The 22,862-nt window shown below is 38.2% G+C and overlaps 1 protein-coding gene across 2 annotated transcripts in view; it reads right to left on the bottom strand.

Moving 5' to 3' along the window:
• LOC114465066 (spatacsin-like) overlaps positions 1-22,862 on the bottom strand; it is a 39,068-nt gene that overhangs the window by 6,764 nt on the left and 9,442 nt on the right. Inside the window, exons 11-33 of one of the 2 annotated variants that reach the window (XM_028449826.1) lie at positions 22,020-22,196; positions 21,124-21,195; positions 19,158-19,285; positions 18,030-18,208; positions 17,268-17,463; positions 16,993-17,190; positions 15,857-15,963; positions 15,448-15,593; positions 15,077-15,238; positions 14,900-14,966; positions 14,452-14,614; positions 13,540-13,745; positions 12,668-12,776; positions 11,561-11,720; positions 10,494-10,772; positions 9,325-9,525; positions 8,166-8,273; positions 6,180-6,345; positions 4,915-5,129; positions 3,421-4,120; positions 2,342-2,487; positions 1,962-2,166; positions 1,644-1,778 (exon numbers count right to left, since the gene is read on the bottom strand). In XM_028449826.1, the coding sequence (XP_028305627.1) occupies positions 1,644-1,778; positions 1,962-2,166; positions 2,342-2,487; positions 3,421-4,120; positions 4,915-5,129; positions 6,180-6,345; positions 8,166-8,273; positions 9,325-9,525; positions 10,494-10,772; positions 11,561-11,720; positions 12,668-12,776; positions 13,540-13,745; positions 14,452-14,614; positions 14,900-14,966; positions 15,077-15,238; positions 15,448-15,593; positions 15,857-15,963; positions 16,993-17,190; positions 17,268-17,463; positions 18,030-18,208; positions 19,158-19,285; positions 21,124-21,195; positions 22,020-22,196 (4,225 nt within the window). Of the gene's footprint in view, positions 1-1,643; positions 1,779-1,961; positions 2,167-2,341; positions 2,488-3,420; positions 4,121-4,914; positions 5,130-6,179; positions 6,346-8,165; positions 8,274-9,324; positions 9,526-10,493; positions 10,773-11,560; positions 11,721-12,667; positions 12,777-13,539; positions 13,746-14,451; positions 14,615-14,899; positions 14,967-15,076; positions 15,239-15,447; positions 15,594-15,856; positions 15,964-16,992; positions 17,191-17,267; positions 17,464-18,029; positions 18,209-19,157; positions 19,286-21,123; positions 21,196-22,019; positions 22,197-22,862 lie in introns of those variants that run through there. The other variant, XM_028449827.1, reaches the window with a different exon arrangement.

Here is a 22,862-nt window from a genome sequence, read left to right on the forward strand (position 1 = left end):
TGTAGATTATAATCAGAGATGTAAAGAATACTGATACAAAAGTACAGTTACTTGATTTAAATTGTACTCAAGTACAAGTACAAGTAAGTCATCCATAAAATACTCAAGTACAAGTAAAAAGTAGCTCAATTAAATAGTACTCAAAGTAAAAGTTACTAGTTACTTTCACCCCCTACATTTATTTTGGGTAATAAGTCTTGCCAAGGTTCCTTTGCATACAGTAAACATCTCATGTATAAACTTAAAAAGGAAGAGACCAAATCTATTTTCCACAAAGTCGTCTGTATAAAATAAATGCTTTGTCAAAATGTACAATTATTTTTTTAATAAAATAACACCAATAAATTCAATTTAAAATAAAATAAATGATCAGGCTCTAAGTATAGCTACATTTATGAAAACAGTGCCATGTGGGTAACAACATAATAGGAAGAATGGAACAACTAAGAACATATGGATTATGTTCAATGTGCCACAGTACTGTGGTTTAAGGTACCAATGTTTAAAAATAATTTACTCAGTAACTTTTGGGTGTAGAAATGTAATTAATTACTTTACTTATTTTAAAACGTACTTAAATACAAGTAAAATTAAGGATTTATGAATACACTCAAAAAAGTACAAGTACCCAAAAAAGCAACTCAATTACAGTACTTGTAATGAGATATCCTATATTCGTCCCACAAAGGGGAAATTTGCATTTTAGTTACATCCCATCCAAGAAATATGAAAAGACAATCACATATAACATGGGAGGACAGAAGCGGGAGAGCTGTGGGTCGCCACTAGGGCTACGCCCCGTATCTTAGATGAGAAGTGAAAAAGATGAAGTAATAAGAGGGAAAAAGGCAAGTCCCAAACTGTGCTCCTTTAGGGGCCCAGTGTGGGATTAGGAAAAAACAAAACAAAAAAAAATCTCCAAGGAAAAACCTATAATATAATAGATTCACTATTTAATTTGTTGTGTAGAACATTTGTTTTGTAGGTCAAGTTTGCCTTGTTTTTTCTTGCTTATGGGCTGTAGAAGTTAATAATAATTGGTTTGTTAAAATCCAGTATCGATGCTTCCATAATGGTAACAAAGAAATGTATCCGTCACATTGTAATGATGTCCCATTACAACGGATTTCCACTGGATCCATAACTGCTTCAAAACTGCAGCGCAATTTGCAGTTCTTCAATCCCCACCGCCTCCTCTGGTTTTGCTGCACATCTGTTGCAGCAAGGACTCAATAGATCTCGCTAATTCACATGTAATCGCATGTATGTATGTGATTCACCTGAATAAGACTGGGAGGACCAGACCTTTCCACTGATATTACATTTGGTCCAATCTGAGCACTTTTAAAATTGTATTTCACATATAAATATGGCATTTATCCATGGTTGAATCACATATATATATCACGCAATTACACGTGAATTAGCGGGACCTTCCGAGTCCTTGCTGCAACAGATATGCAGCAAAACCAGAGGAGGTGGGGATTACTGGAAAAGCAGATTGCACTGCGGTTACGCAGCGAAGGAGTTTCTGAGCAGATACGGATCCAGTGGAAATCCAGGGTTAGAGTCAACCACAAAATGTTAGTAGCAGCAGCACAGAGTGTGAGTCTATTTGTGTTGTGCGTGTGTGTGTGTCATACTGCAGCCTGGGTCTCTCAGTGGTACTGTGTTGAGGTTTTCCATCAGTCGGACTCCCAGCAGGTTTGGCTCGTCGCACAGTTTGATCAGCTGCACCAGTGAGTCTCTGCCCTCAGAAGGCCTGAATACCTGCTTCTCTATTACACACACACACACACACGCATACAAACACACAACACATCAAAAATTCAGGATGGTTCATTATCCACATCTTTTCCAGGATCTTCAACATCGAACCTAATTTCATGCTATGATCAGAAAATGAACAAATATCTAGGAAGTATCTGACAGTGACCTCTAGTATGGATCAGATCACTCACCAGGTTGAAGCTCCTGAGAAGAAACCTGCAGAGCCTGAACGATGGCAGAGGACACCAGCCTGGCCACGGTGGATGCACTCAGACTCTGAGCTCGGATGAAGGCCTGAGCTTTACGGAAACTATCCGGCTGTTCAGTCTTCAGCAAGTTCTCCAGCACCAGGGACGGATCCTGGTTGCAGATTTGAATGAAGGAGCACTGTAGCTCCTAGAGAAAACAAACACAGGATCCAAGAAGCCTTATATAGGGTGTGTTATTTGTAAATGGAAAATTTACTATTCAAAGTTTGCCATTCAATGCATTCTTAGTGCATAGTTAACTTTAGAGAATTATTTCTGAAATCAACTTGTCGCCCCAATTCTTCCAGATGTCATTGTCTTACCTTTGACAGCTGGTAGAGGCTGAGCACTTTTTTACAGTATTCCCTCCCATGTTGACACTGACGGACCAACTTCTGGAGTTGAACAGATACTGGGTCTTCTGGTAGAGGGAGGAACACGAAGGAGGAGAGGCTGCTGAAGGACTGCGCTGAGGAGGGTGGAGGGAAGCATGGGTTAGAAGAAGACAGGTGGCACAACAGGAAACAACTTGACCACATGACACGAGAAGGCAAGACACACAACGAGACACACCACTGGACAACAGACAGCAAGAGACTGCAAGACAAGTCACAAAACCACACTACGCGACACAACAAGACAAGACGACAACAAGAGCCAATAGGACACGACACAGATTAGACTACAAGACACTATAACACAAGACACAACAGAACAACAAGAAGAGATAAAAAAAAACAACATCAGACTAGACGACAACAAGAGCCAACAAGACAAGACACGACGCAGATGAGACTAGGTGACACAAACAAGACACTATAAGAGAAGACACAACATATCAAGAGGGGATGACAGAAAACAAGACAAGATACGACAAAACACAATCCCAGACTATGTGACACAACAAGACACAACACAGATGAGACTACAATATATTATAGGAAAAGATACAGCACAACAAGAGGGGACGACATAAAACAAGATATGACAAGACACATGAAAAGACAAGACACAATGCCAGACTATGCGACACAACAAGGCACAAGACAAAACACTGATGAGACGAAATACAACAATACAAGATACGACAAGACACAACATGGCACCAACTTGGCATGACAAGATACAACACAACAAGACATAAGACAAGATACGGGCGATGAGACGACAAAGCAACATGAGACTAAGTGGAACAATAAGGTAGGGCAATACAGGACATGAGAAGACATGACGCGACTCGACAAGATACAATAACAGACACAACAAGGTCTTAAAAACTCTGGAGTAACTTTGATGATTCAAAAAGGTGAGCACTCCAACTTTAAAAAGGTGAATGTAATACCTTGAATAGTAACTATACTACAGATGTTTGTATGACAGCTGTCCTGTGTGAGAAGCTTACAGCTGCTGAGGCCCTTCTGTGCAGAAGCTTCTGAAGTCTCTTCCTCTGTTTCAGGCTTCAGCTCTCCAGATGCCAGACTTCGACAGCGCAGAACCAGCCACACGTCAGAGTGAAAGATAGAAAAGTACCGACACACACGACTGGCTTCATGGATGCTTCCTTCATCTAGTAACTGGTTGATCAGAGACACCAGTACAGTTTCCTCTTGGTTCTTCACTGGTTCCTCAGATTGACCTGGCAGTCCTTCCAGCCTGAGGAACTTCTCAGTGTTTAGCTCTGAGATGTTACAGAAGGAGAACTCCTTCAGCAGCTCCTCGTGTGTGTTCATATCAGCCACAGGATGCACGGTGAAGACGTTTTCCTGGCCCGCGGTGACGGTGAGCGTGTGTTCACACACTCGACTCTGCCACAGCATTTTCTCAAGGCTCTCCAGTTGGTCCACAGGAGCCGGGCTGAGCAGGGAGAGCCAATGGGCAGCGAGCTTCAGCAGCAAGCAGCGCTCCTGAACCTCCAGCAGCTCCTTGGGAGCCTCGGCACTGACAGGCACTGTGTCAGCGTGTGAGAGGAAAAACTGGGAAGCTAAGAGTGGATCGATGGTATTGGCTTTTAGCTGATCGTGACATTTTCTCCAGAACGTAGCACGGGCCTCCAACCTCCTCCACTGCTGCTTTGATTTCTGGGAGTTCACTTCTTGATGAAGCTATGAGGAGAACATCAAAGTGTTAATCAGGAATGAGGCCAATTATAATTGTAATTGCATAGTTGTTAATTAATTACAATTATGACGTACTTATAATGGTAGTTGTAATGAAAAAAATCTATTGCTGTAGTAATCGTAATTTAATTTTCAATTGGGTTCAGATATTTGACTTTGTAATTGCAATTGGAATGGGAATTCTATAAAAACCGTCAATTATAGTTTAATTAAACGCAAACCTGTGGAACCCTGTTACAGTTTTATAGCTTACACATACGTAATTATTAAAATATGTTTCAGATCAAGTTTTCCCACTACCTGTCACTTCTCTTGAGGACCATTTTACCATTTTTGACAACAAAAAGGCTTAGATGCACACACCAAAAATATTAATACCAACGCTTTCATAGATAAGGAAGCATAACAAGGTAACCAAGAGACAAGAAACAAATTAAATGATAGAAAATATTTTTAGTGTATTTTACAGCTGATTTAGGACATGGGTCAAAACTGACCCATTATCATAAGAGGTGCTTTGGAGTAATTGGAAACATAATTGTAATTTACTTTCAGAGGGAAATGATAACAGTAATTTTAATCGTAATTAGAAAAAAATGGCAGTCACCCTAATTATAATTGAGTTGTATTTGAACATGGATCTTTGAAAAGGTAACTGTAAATGAAAAATGTAATTGAGCCCAACCCTGGTGCTAATACTGAAGGTACAGTCAGAAACCAACTTTATTTAAGTGACTGCATCACTAATATTAACCAAGTTATCAAAGGTGGATGCTGACCTGGCTGAGCACCAGGTGATGGACGGGAAGGCCGACGAGCAGCGCCACCTGCCTGGCCTTTGTGTAATGACCGTTTGTCTGCAGCGCATCCACAGCTGCTTGGAACTCCTCCTGCTGGACTGAAGGAGAAGTGCACTGCAGCAACCTGGGAGACAGTCTGACCTCAGACCCCTGAAGTAACAGACTGAGCTGACTAAGCAGCCTGAAGTTTGGACCTAGACACGCACACACACACAGACACAGATACAGACAGACACAGACAGACAGACCAACCATGCAGAAGAACACAAAAAATATGTAAAAAACTAAAATTGACATTAAATTCATTAACAGACGTTTGAAAGCCTCGACGTAGCATTTACGTACTAAATGGATAGTTTAGGCTATCTGAGTACACTGACCAAAGGTTGGTTATTGGAATCATATTACTATGAGACACCTGTAAATATTCATCATCACACAGGTTAATTGGAATGAACAGACTTCATGCTGGGGCTGGGCGATATGCCTGTAAAATGTATCACGATATATGTGTTTCATATCAGACAATATCGATAATTATTGATTTTTTTTCTTTAATTTTTTTTTTAAACCAATTTAAGATAGGGAACAGAAGAAAAAAGGCCAAATTTAAATTCTTTGATTTTATGCGAAATCTTTAACATTTAAAAAGAGGTCAACAAAACTATGAAAAAAAATGAAAAAACCTCAATTAAAAAAAAAACTGTTCGACGTACATAATATAGACATTAAGTCAATAAGTGTGGAGTGAAAGAATAATCCCTTAATTCTGTAAAGCGACTTTGAGTGTCCAAAAAAGCGCTATATAAAATTGATGCATTATTTATTATTATTATTAAATAAATGCTTAATCAAACAAAATGTGCAACAAATTTTGTAAATAATAAATCAGTGCACACCTGAGGATGAACTAACATCTTTGGCATGAAACGAACAACAGGCGATAGAATTAAGAATATAATAAGGGGGCAATTTTGACATTTATTTCCTCATTTATAATAAAATAGATTTCTTGTTAAAAAAAAAAAAGCAGATGAAAAGAAAAAATAACTCCAATAGTATTTTTACTGTTTAATATTAACCACTGCTGCGGAATCTTTTTTTTTTAACAGAGTTAAGTGAAATGATCAAACATTCTATCACACATTTTCTATTGATATTGATCACATCTCTATCACAATATATATAATTTTCATTTTATCGCCCAGGCCTACTTCACGCAGCCACAAATCCATCATTCGCACCGTTGGATTTAAGGAGTTTGTCGACATCGGCCAGGAGCTGCAGCAGGCGGTGGAGGTCGTACTGGGAGCTGCAGCGATGCAGCATGGTGAGCAGCAGCACCGACGCCTGGCTTTCCACCCACTGAAGAGGCAGCACATGGTCTGAGTTGGGCTCACTATTTCTCAGCTGCAACAGGAAGGAGAAACAAGACAGGATTCAAAGTCAGGATACACAGTTTACAGCTTCAATATATTCAACAGACCAGTTATTGGCCTACTTTCCCCAGTAGAACCCTTTGCTTGCACCTGTAAGAAAGAATTTAGTCACACATTGTGAGATAAACACCAAACATACGTATCATTACCCAATTATTTATCACACTGCTCACTTTGTGTGGGGACGGAACTGAGGGTCAGAGTGAAGAGCGGAGAGAGGCGCTCCCAATACTGGACATTAATGTCCATTTTAGGAGGCTGGTGACACAGCTTATGAGCTTTCAAGGCAAAAATGACCCAACAGTAACACGTACATTATATACTTATTGATATCTGACTGGTTAACCATCTCCATTAGTGATATATGGTTCTGTTTTATCAAACAAAATCATAACTTGCCATGTGTCATCATGACAAGTGACCTTTGAAAGTTCATGTAAAACCCTGTATGCAGCCAAGCTATTTGATCATATACAGTTAAAAAAAACAAAAAAACTTTTAATAGTCCTATAATTAGTTAATAAGGATCAGCATGGAGGCTCCCTCTGAGGGGAGGAGTTGGGTTCCAACACTGGAACACTGGCGGACTTCTAAATGTGCCAACATACAAACACAGTTTGACAATTGGTGGGGAAAAAAATCGCTTATCTATTATTTGCAATTCAATTATTGACAATTATAATTCAAGTCTTAAATTTCCAAAGATCGGTTTTTTATATTTTTCAAATTGTAATAGAAGCCAGGTGAGTGTAACCTTGCCTGCAAAATGAATTCTGGTGTTCACAAACACCAGAATTCATCTTGTGCCGCTCCAGCTCTTACCCTCCGTAGCAAACCGAACCGGTTCGAACCAATCATGAGGCAGTGTTGTGGTTTAGGGCGGGATATCCGGGTGTGATGAAGGCAGAAGTGCCGAAGCAAAACTGGCGCATTCGCAGTTGCAGGGAGAGAACTAGCTGGGCTACCGCTATTAGCATAGCTAAGAATTATAACAGTAAGATGCCAATGCAGGAGGATGAACGTGTGGAAGCTGATATAAACTCAGTTTTAGAAGAATCCAGCATTTCCTTTTTGAAAAAGCAACAGCAAGAGGCGCTTTGTGCATTTTTGGATGGTAAAGACGTTGTTGTTGTAGTAGAAACGTCTCTGCGGTGGATGACGCATGTGATTGGCTAAAACAAATCGTGATGCACAGGCACTTCGCCCAAACAGCTCCAAGCTTTCTGTTCATGTCCCTCCCTGGTTCCGAAAGGATTCGCCAGACACAGATCCAGATCAAAGTGGAGAACTCGAGTTGAGGGAGGGGCTACACATCAATCTGGCTCTTGCCAGGTTAAGGCAAGTGCTCCTAATTGGGATATTTCAATTACACTGTACAATTTTGAAGATGCTGTGAGGTGTTAAAGAGAAGTAAAATAATTCTGAAGTTGACTGATGTTACATGGAAGATCAATAGTCAGACTCGACAATGATCAAAAATTTAATTGATAATCATTAATAATCAAAAATCTGTTTGTTATCGAATCGAGACTTCAATAAAGAGTCAAAATTGGGAAATTTTGCTGATTAACCAGCTCATCAAATGATGTTTAGTTCACAGAGGAAATAATTAAGAAATCAAAATGCAATTAAAAAATGTGAGTGCTATGAATAAACATTTTCTGTGCTTGCAAAAATTTCTTTCTGCTGCCAAAGTTTTTACTTGAGGAGCACAAGTGTTCCCTGGGAAAAATGTCAGTGTAGAACCTTGTACAGTGATGACCTTTCTTATCTTTGGTCAGTCCTACTCACAGTGATAAGAACCCTCTGGAAGTCGAGCAGTTTGGATTTTGCGTCGGTAAAATTCCTGTAGTCGCAGCACAGCTCAAACATCCTGAGCACCAACACCAGAGGACATTCCTGTGAGACCAGAAAAGCACAGGTCCCGTCGGTTTTTCCTTTTCATCATTACGGCGTCATTATAAAGTCAGAAAAGCAAAACATTTCACTTATTTAGGCCTAAAGAAAAATGGCTGTTTTTGGAAGGAATATGAAAAAATGTCATCGTTTATTGACCGGAGAAGCCAAAAAACATTACTTTTACTAAAAAATTTACACTACTTCAGTTTTTAGAAAAAACAAGTGCTATCTTTAGACAGACGCAAAGCTTTTTGAACGTTTCAACTTTCTTCATCATTCGTTAATAGGTAACACTTTACAAAAAGGGTCCCTTAATGAATGTTTGTCAATACATGATTAAGCATTAAATAACGAGATATTCATCATTACAATGCATTACCTAATATTAATGAACAATTAATGCATTAATAAGCATTTAATTAATTTTCACTGTTCAGAGTTCATTAAAAAGTTATTAAGCAATATTAAAAGTTACATGTGTAATTACTTATCCTTGTGTATGCATACCTAATATTATGCATTAATTAATATATTAGTAAAACGTAATAGCGTCTATAGTAATCATTTACGTGTGGTGTTTATTTAGTAAGGTGTTTCACAACATTAGCAACCTGACAAAAACTAAAAAGTCAAAAAGCTATTACTGATGGTTAATTATGGTTAAGTGTTGCGTATGAGGCACTCTTATCTATTTAGTCGGGTTTATGTCAGGTTGCTAATGTTACGCAACAACCTATTTAATAAACATAAGTAAATCATTACTAGAGGCGTTATTACATTTACCATAATATTAATTAATGCATATTACGTATGCATACATAAGGATAAGTAGTTACATTATGTAACTTTTATTAATGCTTAATAATGTTTTAATTAACTATAGACATTAAATAACTGCTTATTAATGCACTAACTGATATGCTAATTGATGTGCTAATTGATGTTAGGTAATTAAAATGATTAATAATGTATTCATAAACTGTTCATTAATGCTTAATAATGCATTAACTAAAGTTAATTAAGGGACCCTTATTGTAAGGTTAATATTTACCCTCTGAAAGAGCTCAAAGCCACGTAGGAGGGGCCTGACAAGGCCCCGCCCAAGAAGGGTCTTCCAGATGATTGACAGGTCATGCAGGGACCATTGGTGATCTTGGGGAGCTTCGGGCAGGTGGGAGGTGGCTTCCCTGGCTGTGACATCATCAATAGACGTCAGCACCCACACACACAAGCACGGCAGCAGCTCGCTTCTCTGTTCGGAAATTAACGGGAAATTAACAGGTTAACGGTTACTCCAGTCAGACAATGACATGAATAAACTGTAAACTACATGGACATTTCTGCTGAATTTAATCTAATAATGATCTTTTTCCATTTATAATCAACTACTAAGTAAAAATCTTTGTCAGGGTTGGGGTCAATTATAATTGTAGTCGCCTAATTGATAATTAATTACAATTATGGCGGAATTATAGATGTAATTTTAAAAGTCTGTTGCTGGCGTAATTAAATTGTAATTGAGTTAATATGATTGACTTTGTAATTTAATTGCCATGAAAATTCTATAGGAATTACCAATTAGAATTTTTACACAAAACTGGGGAACCATGTTACAGTTCTATGTACAGTTCTACACATATGTAGTTAATTATTAAAATATGTTCCATTTTTTTCCACATTTTACCAATTTAAAAAAAATAAATCTAGGGGTATACTGACACAAAAAAGGCTCAGACGGCCATACCAAAAATATGAAAACCTATATTTTCATTGATTATGAAGCCTAACAAGGTAATCAATAGATAGAAAAGAAATTAGACGATAGATATTTTTTTTTTTTAGTGTATTTTACAGCTGACCTGTTATCATAAGAGATGCTAACAGGAAGCTAACACAAGAGGAAGCTTAACTGTTATTAGGTTATTTCTTTCAGGCCCAGTTATTGTGATTAATTGTAATTGAACTTTAGTAATTGAGAATGTAATTGTAATTGACTTTCTGAGGATAAAAAAATAACTGGAATTTAATTGTAATTGGAAAAAATGCTGGGCACTAATCGTAACTGAACATGGGTAATTGACAGCATCATTGTAACTGAAAAACATAATTGACCCCAACCCTGATCTTTGTAAAATATTTGAATGGTTTTCCATCACTAACTCCTAAAGGCACCTGAAGGCTTAAACACCCAGACAAAGTGCCTGTGTTTCGTTTGTGTACCTGAAGACATGCAGCCAGTATTGCTAGCATTGGGCAGCGTTGGATCACTGCCTCCTGTAGCAGGTATCTGCAAGGCGACGCCTCTTCCTGGCTCTGCAGGAGCACCTGAAACAAGTCGCTGTAGTGCTGAGTCGTGCCTGAAGCCTTCTGTTGTCTGAGCAGCCCGGATTGAACTTTGAGGTCACAGTCGCTCGTCTGACTGTAGACCTGCAGGTCCTCAAACACAATGCTCAGGTGGGCCTGCAGGGTGGGCCCAAACTGAGCCACCAGCGACTTCACCTGGAGGAAAGTCCAAATATAATCAGAGGTAAGACAAACACGGTAATCTCAGATAGTGCTCACCTGTACTCCAAACCAGAATAATCCTTACATCACGTACTAAATCTGTACTAGCATGGTAGAAAATGAGAAGAAAGAAAGAAATACAGAGCAGTGCTAGCCACAGATGGAGCAGGAGCGAGTACCTGAGAAGGTGAGACCGTCACAATAACCCCTATTGTAATTTTCTAATAACACTAAGAAGTGAACTTTTTCATTTATAGAGTGACAGGGAGGGAAGAACTGTTTAAGGAGATATGGGGCCCATTCCTCAGTCATAGGACTAAAATGGAAATGTAACTTGCGTTTGGATTAGTTACATGAAGTGCATCTGAAAATCCTAGTGTTGTGTGTTTGTTTTGGGGTTTGTTTAGTTTTTTTTTTAGTTTTTTTTAGTTTGGTTACTTGCTGTCTGGCCTGAGTGATGTTTTTTGCCAGAATATTTGTGTTGTATGTACCTGTTTCTAGATTCAAAAACAAAAAAAGAAATGAAAAGCAAGTTAACAGTATAGGACGTTGCATAAACAGTCTCCTCTTTTAATGTATATTTGATATGAATAAAACATATATACATTTTGTTATGTCAGCTGTATATTGTAGATGCTTTTCAAAACACAATTAAAAAAAAAAAGAAGTGAACACTTTCCTACTGTGCCATAAAGAAGTGACTTTGTGTCGATCATTACTACTTCAGGCTTTTAGTACAGATCTGACATGATGTGTGTGTACGGTGTGTGTGTGTGTGTCACCTGTTCGGGCGGGAAGTTGTGCAACTGAACGAATAATAGGAAGTGTATCAAGTGTTTGTCCTGAGCGCAGTGGGAGGGATAGACGGAGCTGAGCGTCAGACTGTGGAGCTGACAGAACTGGACGGGCAGAGCCCAATCCTGAGCTGCCTCATACGAAGACCTGCAACAAACACAGCACAGCACACACGTCATTATTTACCCCCCCCCCAAACGGAATCATTTGAGTGCTGATAATCTGTAATCTGTTGTCAAACTGCCCGTCTTGATTTCCTCATCTTCTGCTTTCTTGGTTTGCAAATCTGGATTACTGGAGAAGATTACCGTACAACAAGCTTCACATGTGCTTGTTAAAGACTCAAACTGCTTTCTCCTTTTTTCTTATTTAAACCTTCTTCTGGACCCAGAGACAAAAGGACTCCCTTCAAACGGCACCTAAACCCCCTTTTTTAGCTACATATTAAAGGCAATAACCACACGCTCATGCTTACACCTCCTTTGATGATCATTTTCTTATATTTATTCATCTTTCATTGATAAGGTTCTCTTCTCTAACTTTATTTTACTCCAGTTTTATTTGCAATTAGTTTGCATTAATTTAAGGAACATATGCTCCTGTGGTTTGTTGCTGTTGTTGTGCATGATTTTTTTTTTTTATTTCATTTTTTTTTTTGCCTTATCTGCACATGCTGCCGAAGGTCAACACTACATGAAGTGCAATCTTTTTACGACAGCAATGCATGTTTTGTTATTGCATTAAATAAATGCATTTATTTTATTGCATAATTGTGACCATCACCAGCCCTCCCTAAGAAAGAGTAAAAAAACACTTGATTTAAGGGAGGAAATAAAAAGAGAGGGCAGTGCTCCACCTAGGTGGGGGGGAAGGGAACAGGGAAGAGGGAGTTAGGGTAGGAAAATGGAAGGGTTTAACTTTTTGATAATAAACGGTCAAACTTATTCTTTGTCTGTTCTTTTATTCATTCATTCATTCATACAGATTAAATTTTGTATTCATTTTCCTGTTGTTTAGTATCACGTGCTAAACTGGTTCTGTTGACCCCTGCTTTTGATGGAATGTGATGTCACTAGGATGGATGTGAGTCTGACCTGTTGATGCCTCTCTGCTGCAGAGTGTCAACCACAGCAGCTTCTAGGTAACCAATCAGCTCCTGAGCTGTCGCTGGCTCCTCCTTCACCAGTTTCAGGCCTTTGGAAGCTGAAAGGAGTTTTGCAGAAAGGATGAGCACATTGGGCTGACGAAGCAGGGTTGGGGTCAATTATAATTATAATCGCGTATTTAATAATTTAAAAAAATCGTAATTCAATTGTAATTGAGTTTAGATAATGGTCTTTGGAATTGTAATTGCCATGAAAATGAGATAAAAATTTAACGCTAAACTGTTGAACCTTGTTACAGTTCTATGTATAGTTCTACACATACTGTATGTAGTTAAAAATGATAAAAATATGTTCCATATCAAGCATTCCCACATTTTACCATTTAAAATAATATAAATCTAGGGGTATACGACCACAAAAAAGGCTCAGACGCCCACACCAAAAATATTAAAACCTATATTTTTATTGATTAGGAAGCCCAACAAGGTAACCAATAGATAGGAAAGAAATTAAATGATAGATATTTGTTTTTAGTGTATTTTACAGCTGATTTATGACCCGTTATCATTAGAGATGCTAACAGAAAGCTAGCTAAAGAGGAAGGTTAACTTTTATTAGGTTATTTATTTCAGGCTCAGTAGTAGTGAATAATTGTTATTGAACTTTAGTAATTGAGAACATAATTGCAATTTACTTTCTGAGGATAAAAAATTATTGTAATTTAATTGTAATTGGAAAAACCGCTGGTTGCTGTAATCGTAATTGAATTATAATTGAACATGGGTAATTGAAAAGGTAATTGTAACTGAAAACTGTAATTGACCCCAACCCTGTGGCAAAGTGTGTGCATATCCGTTTACCCAAAGCTTGCACGTGCACTGTTGGAGCAGTGTGTGCGTTTCCACTCCAGTGCTGGAGGATGAGGTTCAGGACTCTGATGTCGACTCTCAGTTTGAAGGAGCTGACGCCGAGGAGCTCACAGAAGCAGATGGCAGCCGACGTAACTGACGGCACGTTGAAACACTGCAGGGCACAACAGTAAGCCTGCTGCCACGCCCACTGCAACCTAACACAAACACACACACGCAGAACTCATGTATTGCTCATCACCAAACGCTCCCATTGGTTTCTGATTTCATTGAGAAAAAGGAACACATAATAATTCCTGATTCTAAAACTTCAGCTGATAATAGCACATTTCTAACATTTTTGGTGTTTGAAGATAGCCCCGCCCCTTTACCCTTTGACCCTGCTCAGCCAGCGCTGCTATGTGCTAAAACAGGGGTGTCAAACTAATTTTAGTTCAGAAGCCAAACACGGACCAGTTTAATCTCAAGTGTACCATAGATTTTATGCGAGAAAACAAGTAATTTCAACATTATGGTGCCCAATTTACGCTTCTTTGTGTACATAAAATACAAAATATGGAAGAAACTGACAATATCCAAGCAATAAGTGATAGATATCAGTCTTAACAGGATCTTCACTTTCAATTTCCTACATTTTGTGACCAATTTCTAATTCCTTATGATAACTGGGTTTGTAATGGCCTAAATCTTTAAAGTGTACTTGACAATTGTGTAGGGGGCATTTTCAATTTCGTTGTACTTTGTGCAATGACAAAAAAGAGGATTTTGATTCTGAAACTGTGAAAATGTAGTATTTAAGTAGTGCTTTTCTAACTGGTAGCCCTTCGGACTATGCAGTGCCTATGAAGTAGCTCACAGTTTCAGAAAGGTTGGTGACCCCTGGTCTAAAGAAACCGTACTCACTCCAGCCTGACATCCTTGCAGCTGCTCAGCTTCTGCACGAGTAAAGTCGCATAAGCGAAAGATGGACGACCGTGACGTAAATAGAAAAGGAAGTCCAGGTTTTCCATCAGAGCAAAGCTGTTGATTAGATGAGAACTGGAAAAGTGAGGCAGCTCCAGCGTTTCTGTGGATGTAAAACATGTTTACTTCACATTTAAAGGCTGAACAGGAAAACCCATCAAGTCAATACTAAACAACTAATGCATTCTCCATTCTGTAGAACCAACTGCAGGGAATGCAACTCTACTGAAACATTCAGAGAAACTTTCATTTTGATTTCAAGTATTTCATTCTCAGTCCAAACAATGCAATCTTCTTCTGGTGAACCCATTTTGTTATTTTGGATGTATGATTTAATTCAGTGGTGACTGAAGCTTCCAGAAACATTTCTGCAGCCTTTAAGACTCACCAGTAGACTTGAGTGTGTTTGCTGCCTGCCAGCCAAACAGCTTGGATGGATCCAGAGGATGGAGAGACTGCATAAACACAACCAAATACTCTGATTACAAACTGTGTCTGCTCCATGAGAACACATGTCAGCATAAAGCAAGAGTGTAAAACCAGAACAGTTTCTGTGTTTGCAAACCTGTAAGAGGTGGTAGACGGAGATGTCGGCGGGGGGTCCGTTTCCTCGGGGGCTCCCGGGGAACAGTGCAGCCTTTAGCTTGGGATGAGCAGTCAGAGCCATCTTCATCAGCTGAGGGTCCACCGCACTCTGTAACTGGCCTGTTCCACGCTGAGCCATCACCTGGATGAAACAAGACCAGAACAGGAGGACAGGTTAAAGGACTTCTCCCTCACACAGCAGTACACTTCTTAAGGATGGTCCCATTGATCGGGATCGACTGATATCCATAAAAACTGACTGATGACTTGATTAAAAACTGCTGGCTGACTGAGAACTAAGATCAATACTGCAGTATTTGGTGTATAAGTACTGCGGGGGACTTTGTGTACCTGGTCAAGTCCTCCAGGAGCAAACATGATCGTGGCCAGAGCCAGCAGACTGTGTCCCTCTAACAGCAAACTGCTGAGAGATGCTTGGCCGCCTGGTAGCAGAACCTGGGCACTGATCAAACTCGCCTGGAAAACCAGAACTGGGTCTGGAAAAACAAGAGTGAAACACACTGTTCACCAAATAAAACATGAAGTTCAAATTGAGTGAACTAAATCTATATTTAGAAATCTTAATTTTAACCTCATAAATGTGTGGATTTCTGTAATGTACAGGATCATGAAACATGTAAACTGGTCGGACAGTTTCGAGAGGTTGAGGTCACAACAATGAGTACAGAACAAAAATTAAAAGCTAAAACATTTGAAAATACTGTTAATAATAAGGAAAATTGTAGGAGTCGTATCCAACCTGTCACATCTCTGGTGATCTCCTGAATCTTTACCATCATCTCCACCCAGGGCTGGCTCTCAGACAGGGTCTGATTGGTCAGGAGGGGACAGTTTCTGGGAGTCAGCCTGTCAGAGGGGCCCAGAGACTGATTGAATAGGGACATTCTGTTTGACCGGTAAATGATCGTTAACGACCGATATACGCAAAAACAGATGGATTGTCTTTTTCATTGAAGACGATGACAAAAGAACTGATCTCATCAGTAACAAATAGGCTAAAATGGCTCTAAATGTTCCCTAAAATGGTTCAAAGAGAAAAAATAAATAAATATTTCACTGGCATTTATTTAATTCCAGCAAGTTAATTTTGTTTTTTTTTTTTTTTTTTTTTTTTAAATAATATGTTATGGTTTCATTTATTCAGACAACTTTTTTCCAGGAAATTTACTTTGATCTCCTGACATGTTTCGACAGCCATCTGTTAGTCTTACTCAGAGGCGTCTACTGATTGCTTTGATTAATTCTTATGAGTTCTGTATGAAAAAAAAAAATCATGTATTTGTTTGTCTGTTAGCAGGATTGTGTCAAAAGCACTAAAAGGATTTTGACAAAATTGTAACCAAATATAGACTTTACGCATTGGAAGATTCCATTAAATTTGAATTTTATATCTTAATAAGTGCTACGAGATGAATATTGTTGTAATTGACGCAATATAAATAATGTTGAATAAAACTGAATTGAATTTTGGAGGGGATCAGATTAATATTTGTGAATCAATTTAAAAAGATCCCTATCTCTCATCATTGGACTAAAGTCATATCTCGGGTCTTAACTGACCGATCATTAGGGAATTTGACTCATTTATTTTGGGGTGGTTACTCATTTATCTCACCGAGTTTGAATCTCGGTTCAGATCTGAATTGTGCAATGCGGATATACATTTCTTCCAAGCCTTCAAAGTGTGATTGATCATGGTACTATGATCAGGATCAATGATCCAATGCCAATATCTGGCAAAGAGAATATTTGGCACTCGGCTGATGTTTGCGTTGCTCTTGTTTTGAAAGCCTCATGTTAATCATCTGACCTAAAAACCGTGATCGGAGCACCTTTATCACCAAATGTGAAGCCCTGGGACAGTCAAACACACACCTGTAGTGCTCCAGGTAGGTGTACAGTAAGTACTGCAGAATCCGGTCCATGCAGAAGGGGATGAGGATGCTGTGCAGGCTGAGGGGGGAGTGGTAGTGAGGGATGGGATGAGATGAGGCCATGAGGGCTCCAGTCTGAGCCAACCTCCACAACAGCTGCCCACAGTCTGACAACTCATCTGGGATAAAAACGCCTCTCCTGGAGAACAAAATGCCCCCATGAAAAGACATTAACTAACAACATTCAGGTAAAAACATTGATTTTTGTGGCTCTACCTGGCCAGCACATCCAGGATGTTCTCCCTCATTAAGGTGCTACACACTGTGTAGTCGTTGACCAGCTCTGGCGTTAACTCGGGCCACTGGTTGGTACCGGGTGTGTCTATACTCTGGATCCAATTGAGCACTCGGTCCATGTCGTGGAGTGAAGTCAGATAACGCCACAACTCAGAGGAGCCACAGGAACTCAGATCTAAAGAAAACAAGGGAAGCTGTCATCACTGTGAAAACAGGAAGAATCAAGCAGACATGGGATGTGAACATTAAGCCTTTACTTAAAGTAAAAATGTCTCTCATCATCACTCTCATTTTAAACAGGTACACTTAACAGACAGATTAGATGTTTGAATATGGGAAGATAACAATAAAGTATTTTACAGAGGTGTAAAGAGTACTGATATATCCTACTCAAGTAGAAGTACTGTTACTTGATTGAAATTGTACTTGAGTACAAATACAAGTAAGTCATACATGAAATACTCAAGTACAAGTAAAAAGTAGTTCATTTAAATAGTACTCAAAATAAAAGTTATTAGTTACTTTCACCCCCCATGACAACATACTGTCTGCAGAGATTTGCTTTTCTCTCCATGTTGCTAAAAAAACCATGACAAGAGCTCTCAGAACACAAAAAACAAACAAACACAGATGAAAAAATTACCTCCTTTGCAGATATTAAAGAAAGCAAACAAAAGGAACAAAAAATACAAGATGTGTTACTAGAATTAGGGCCTTGACCTCCAACTTTGGATCGTCTACCTGAAGGTTTGCGTCTCGATAGGAGAACAGCTGTCTGGGAACTCTGATCCCAGTCCTTCACCCAGTCCAATCTGAGGTTTCTCCAAAGTCCTCCCTCCAGTTCCTCGGAGCTCTCTTGTTCCAACAACTCCCTCAGAAGCTCCTCACCTCCATTCATCGTGGGAAGCATCTGAGGAACCCTGGGAAATGAGCAAAGGTTAGTATTCTGCCTCCGCTGCCAAACTGTGGGTAACGGAATCTACAGCTCGGACAAATATACAAAAAACTGCAACATTACACACACTCTTACAAATTGATGACTGCAAAATATGAAATAGGTTTAGTAGGAAAATAATCTGTGTACCCTTCGTTTTTTGGTTATTCTGTTTCAAAATCAAATCAATATAACAAATAAATGGTGTGGTTATTTTGTTTTACTTACTTAAAACCAAAACAGAAATACAGAAAAATAAAAAAACAGACAAGCAGCATTTTTTTTGGTTTTAAAATGGAATCTTTTTCTGTTTGAGTGATATTTGGATATTTAAGGGGAAACTAGGACGAGAGCTTCATGTTTTAAGCTCACCATACAAAGGGGACCCACAGAAGAGGGGGACTTTTACTACCTGACAATAAAAAAGGAGCGTCGCATAAGTCACACAACTGATGAAGTGGTGAATCTAAACGTTATTAATACATAAATAAATCAAAACAACAAAAAGACATGATGTAAAACATGCACATGATATGTGATTAAAGGAAACAGAGGTGGTGTAATGAATCTACTGGTGCTCCTCGTTTCTTGTGATCAACTTGGGATGTAATTGTTTTTGCAAAAGTGTCAAATGGTAGATGTTCTAACATCTATTGTTCCTCACACCAGCCTCACAGTCGATCGTCAGTCACCAGTTTATTTGAATACTACTTGGGCTGTAACGCTGTTCGGTAAAGTTGGCAGATATTCACAGATTCGGACTTCCAGCATCAATAACTAGTCAGTAAAACCAAATAACCACACCATTTATTTGTTATTTTGATTTTAGTTTTAAAATGGAATAACCAAAGAACGAAGGGTACACAAATTGAAAATACAAGCAAACGTGTTTGTTTTCTGTGTTCGAAACAGCAAATGGCAGATCGAGACCGTACCTTGACGACAAAAGGTTTGTCGAGGCCTGGATGGATGGCATCGATCCAAGTTTCTCCATCTCTTTGATAAACAGAAAACTCTGCATGTCCTCCTCAGAGAAGTATTTCTGACGGGACAGCTCCTCCACCTAACCGTTCGACGAACAACCACGTACAGGTGAAATCATCAACCGATGCTTCATTATAAACTATCGGTGAAAACCTTTTTTTAAATTATGAAGGCCTGTTTCTACCACTGGAAAAATAAAAAATATCCCACGATAGGCTATAACTACAAAACAAAATCATGATTATATAAAAACCTATTTGAAATTGTGTGATACAGAAGTAATAAGAGATATATATATATAACTAGGGATGTAACGATTCACTCAACTCCCGATACGATTCGATTCACGATACTGGGTTCACGATACGATTCTCTCACGATTTATTTTACAAAATGAGACTGTAGACAAATTTTTTTTTTTGGGAAAAAAACTAGAAAATACTGTACTATTTTCCTTTTATTTTTCATTGTCAAAAGAATTCCTTGATAAACTATTCAAAACAATGCAATTTAACTAAAAATAAATCTTGAATGAAATAAATAAAGGAATAATACAAATGAAAATGAAGCCTATTAATTTAAATTCTGGTTCTATAATAAACAATGCAAAACTGCATAATAGTTCTTTTTCTTTTAAAAGTGCAACTGAAAATGTATTGTGTGCCTTAACAATTGGACTTTAAAAAAAAAAAAAAACGATTGCACTGATTTACGTCATATTTGTTTGGACCAGCAGAGGGCGCTGGTAACCCAGTGGTCGGTTGGCATGCAGATATCTTGCAGTGAAGAAGAGAAGCTATGCTAGCAGACAGAGCTAATAGAAAAGCGTGACTTTTACAGATTTTCAAGTAATATTACAGATATTCTTTCGGTGCTAAAGGGGTAATGAATCATTTATTAACATATTTAAGAGTAGAAGGCAGCCAGAAAGAAAGTATTAGCAGACTCCGCCCGCCGACTCCGCCCGCCGCCTACACTTGTGGTTAAAAAAAGTACTGCGATTCAATTTTCAGAAAATCGATATCAACCGTGAGACCTATGAATCGATTTTTAACTGCCTTACAATTAATCGTTACATCCCTATATATAACACTAACAAAAAGACAGTCATCAACATCCCCCGCCAGACTGGCTCTCATTATAACTCACAACCTTTTCCTAAATGTCCTAAATCGAACTTAGATGTATACATAAGAAAATATTATGATATCAGAATATTTCTAAGAAAAGCTGTCCCCTTTGAAGATGCCACGAACAGAGCACAAGGGCAATAACTCCAGAAGAAATGATTGCGCACTTCTCATTTTCGAACTCCATAAAGGTATTGATACGCTGAAGCCACACACCAAATTTAATTATCCTATCTTAAACGATTTCTAAGAAAAGCTGTCCCCTTTGAAGATACCTCAAACAAGTAAAAAAACAGAACAAGGGCAGGAAAAAATCGTGCGCTTCTCATTTTCGAACTCCATCAAGGTATTGATACCCTGACGCTTCACACCGAATTTAGTGATACTATCTTAAAAAATTCTAAGAAAAGCTGTCCACTTTACTCGGACGCACGGACGGAGCTCAAACCTATATCTCCCTTCCACATTTTGTGGCAGAAATAATAATATCAGTCATAATTATGTGATAAAAACATATCATTATTTGACAGATTCAGAAATATATTTTGTCATTTTATCTTACAACATATCAAGTCAAAAAAGTCATAATTACAGTCAAAATTAGTAGTTAAAAAAGTTATAATTATAAGATAAAAAGTTAGAATTACAAGATAAAAAGTTAGAATTATAAGATAAAATATCAGAATAGGACATAATAAGTCAAAAGATAAAAAGTCATAATCAAAAGATAAACTATAAGTTTACTGTTAAATGTGGCTTTAAAAATAATGGAATTTGTTTCGTGTACCATTAACTCCATGAGGTCTTGGCTGTCTGTGTAAAGGCAAATATTGTAGAGCTGCTGCTTCACACTCAAACCCTGTGAACACACAACAAGAACAGAGAGAACTTATCAACTTATCATCTAACATTGTTTTTAAGAAAAATATGTTTATTATTTTAGAGTTACTATATAAGAGGTCACCAACCTTTCTGAAACTGTGAGCTACTTCATAGGTACTGTATAGTCCAAAGAGCTACTAGTTAGCTACTTGTCAAATACTAAATGTTCACGCTTTCATTGGAATTAGAGGGTAAGATAATAAGGAAGGCTAGCAGTAACTTAAAAATGCTAAAGTTTCAAAATGCAACACTTTGTTTCTCTTCATCTATGCAATTGTTTCATTTTCATTACATTTCATAGAAAATTATCTTATATATATATATATATATATATATATATATATATATATATAAAATGCATCACAACCCATACACCAAAACTGCAGCACTTTAAAACATTGGTCACAGTGTTTTAGTGAAAATAAACATTTAAAGATGGTAATTTAATACTAAAACTTTATCATGCACAGCAGTATTTAACTCTACTAATACTAACTACATCTGTCATATGTATTTATCTTTGTGAGTCTGAATCCTGGAAAGTAAATCAGATTTTAGATGGAGCTCAATGGTGACTAGAGCTCCTGAGGGCCCAACACATGGTCCATGCGGGCTACCTGGTGCTAATGGGCACTGTGTTTGTGACCCCTGCTATATAATATATCTAACCACAATGGAGCTACGGACTTTTAACACATTGAAGACCTCTGGTGCTTGCAGGATTAACAGCACTTCCCAGAGTGAAGAGCCTTGTTGAAGGATGAGGACCATTGGAGGGTAATGCATTTGTGAGGCTCTCACCATGTTAATGAGCAGAGTTTTTGCACGCTGCAGGTCTCTGTTTCTCAGGCAGGAGATGACCTGACGTAGACCCTCTACCCTCAGAGCCGACAAGTGCTGCTCAGGCCGGCCCTGCCTCTGTAGGATGAACTGGGCTCTGGGAATCTGATTGGTCAGGATGGACTGATGGATCAGCTCCTGTAAGACGCACAAACGGTTCTTTTCATTTTTTGACCTTGTGCTAAGCCACTGGTTCTCAAACTTTTTTTGGCTGAAGTGTCCCCTTTGTCCAACTACCACATTTTCAGGGTTAGGGTCAGGGTTATCAGAATTATGTGGAAAAAAAACAACTTTAGACGATAATGATGGAATGAATGAGTGATAACACACATTATAAAGAACCTCATTTTATAAATAAGTGGAATGAAACATGATTTAGTGCATCCTGATTAGATTTATTTATTTTTTTTTTATTATCATTTCTGGTCATCTCCCTCCTGATGAGGGACCAAGACTGGCCCTTGTTTTTTCAGTTCATGGTCTAATCAAGATAATTTCTATCATCATTTTGTGTGTTTTCTGTGTACATTTTTGTGTTTTTGGTGTCATTTTGTCATCATTTACCTGTTCTTTTTATTGTTCAGTATATATTTCTCTCATTGTGTGTGTTTTGGGTGTTATTTAAATTATTTTATCTCATTTTGTGTGTTTTGGTATGGTTTGGTTGTTTCTTATGTCGTTTTGTATGTTTCTCTGTTATTTTTTTGTATTATGTAGTGATTTTGTGTATTTCTATCTCATTTAGTGTGTCTTTGTTGTAGTTTTGTGTTTTGCTGGTAATAGTGTGTGTTTTTGGTGTCATTT

Source organism: Gouania willdenowi, chromosome 6 (genome assembly GCF_900634775.1).
Source record: "Gouania willdenowi chromosome 6, fGouWil2.1, whole genome shotgun sequence".
In the NCBI taxonomy this organism is placed as follows: Eukaryota; Metazoa; Chordata; class Actinopteri; order Blenniiformes; family Gobiesocidae; genus Gouania; species Gouania willdenowi.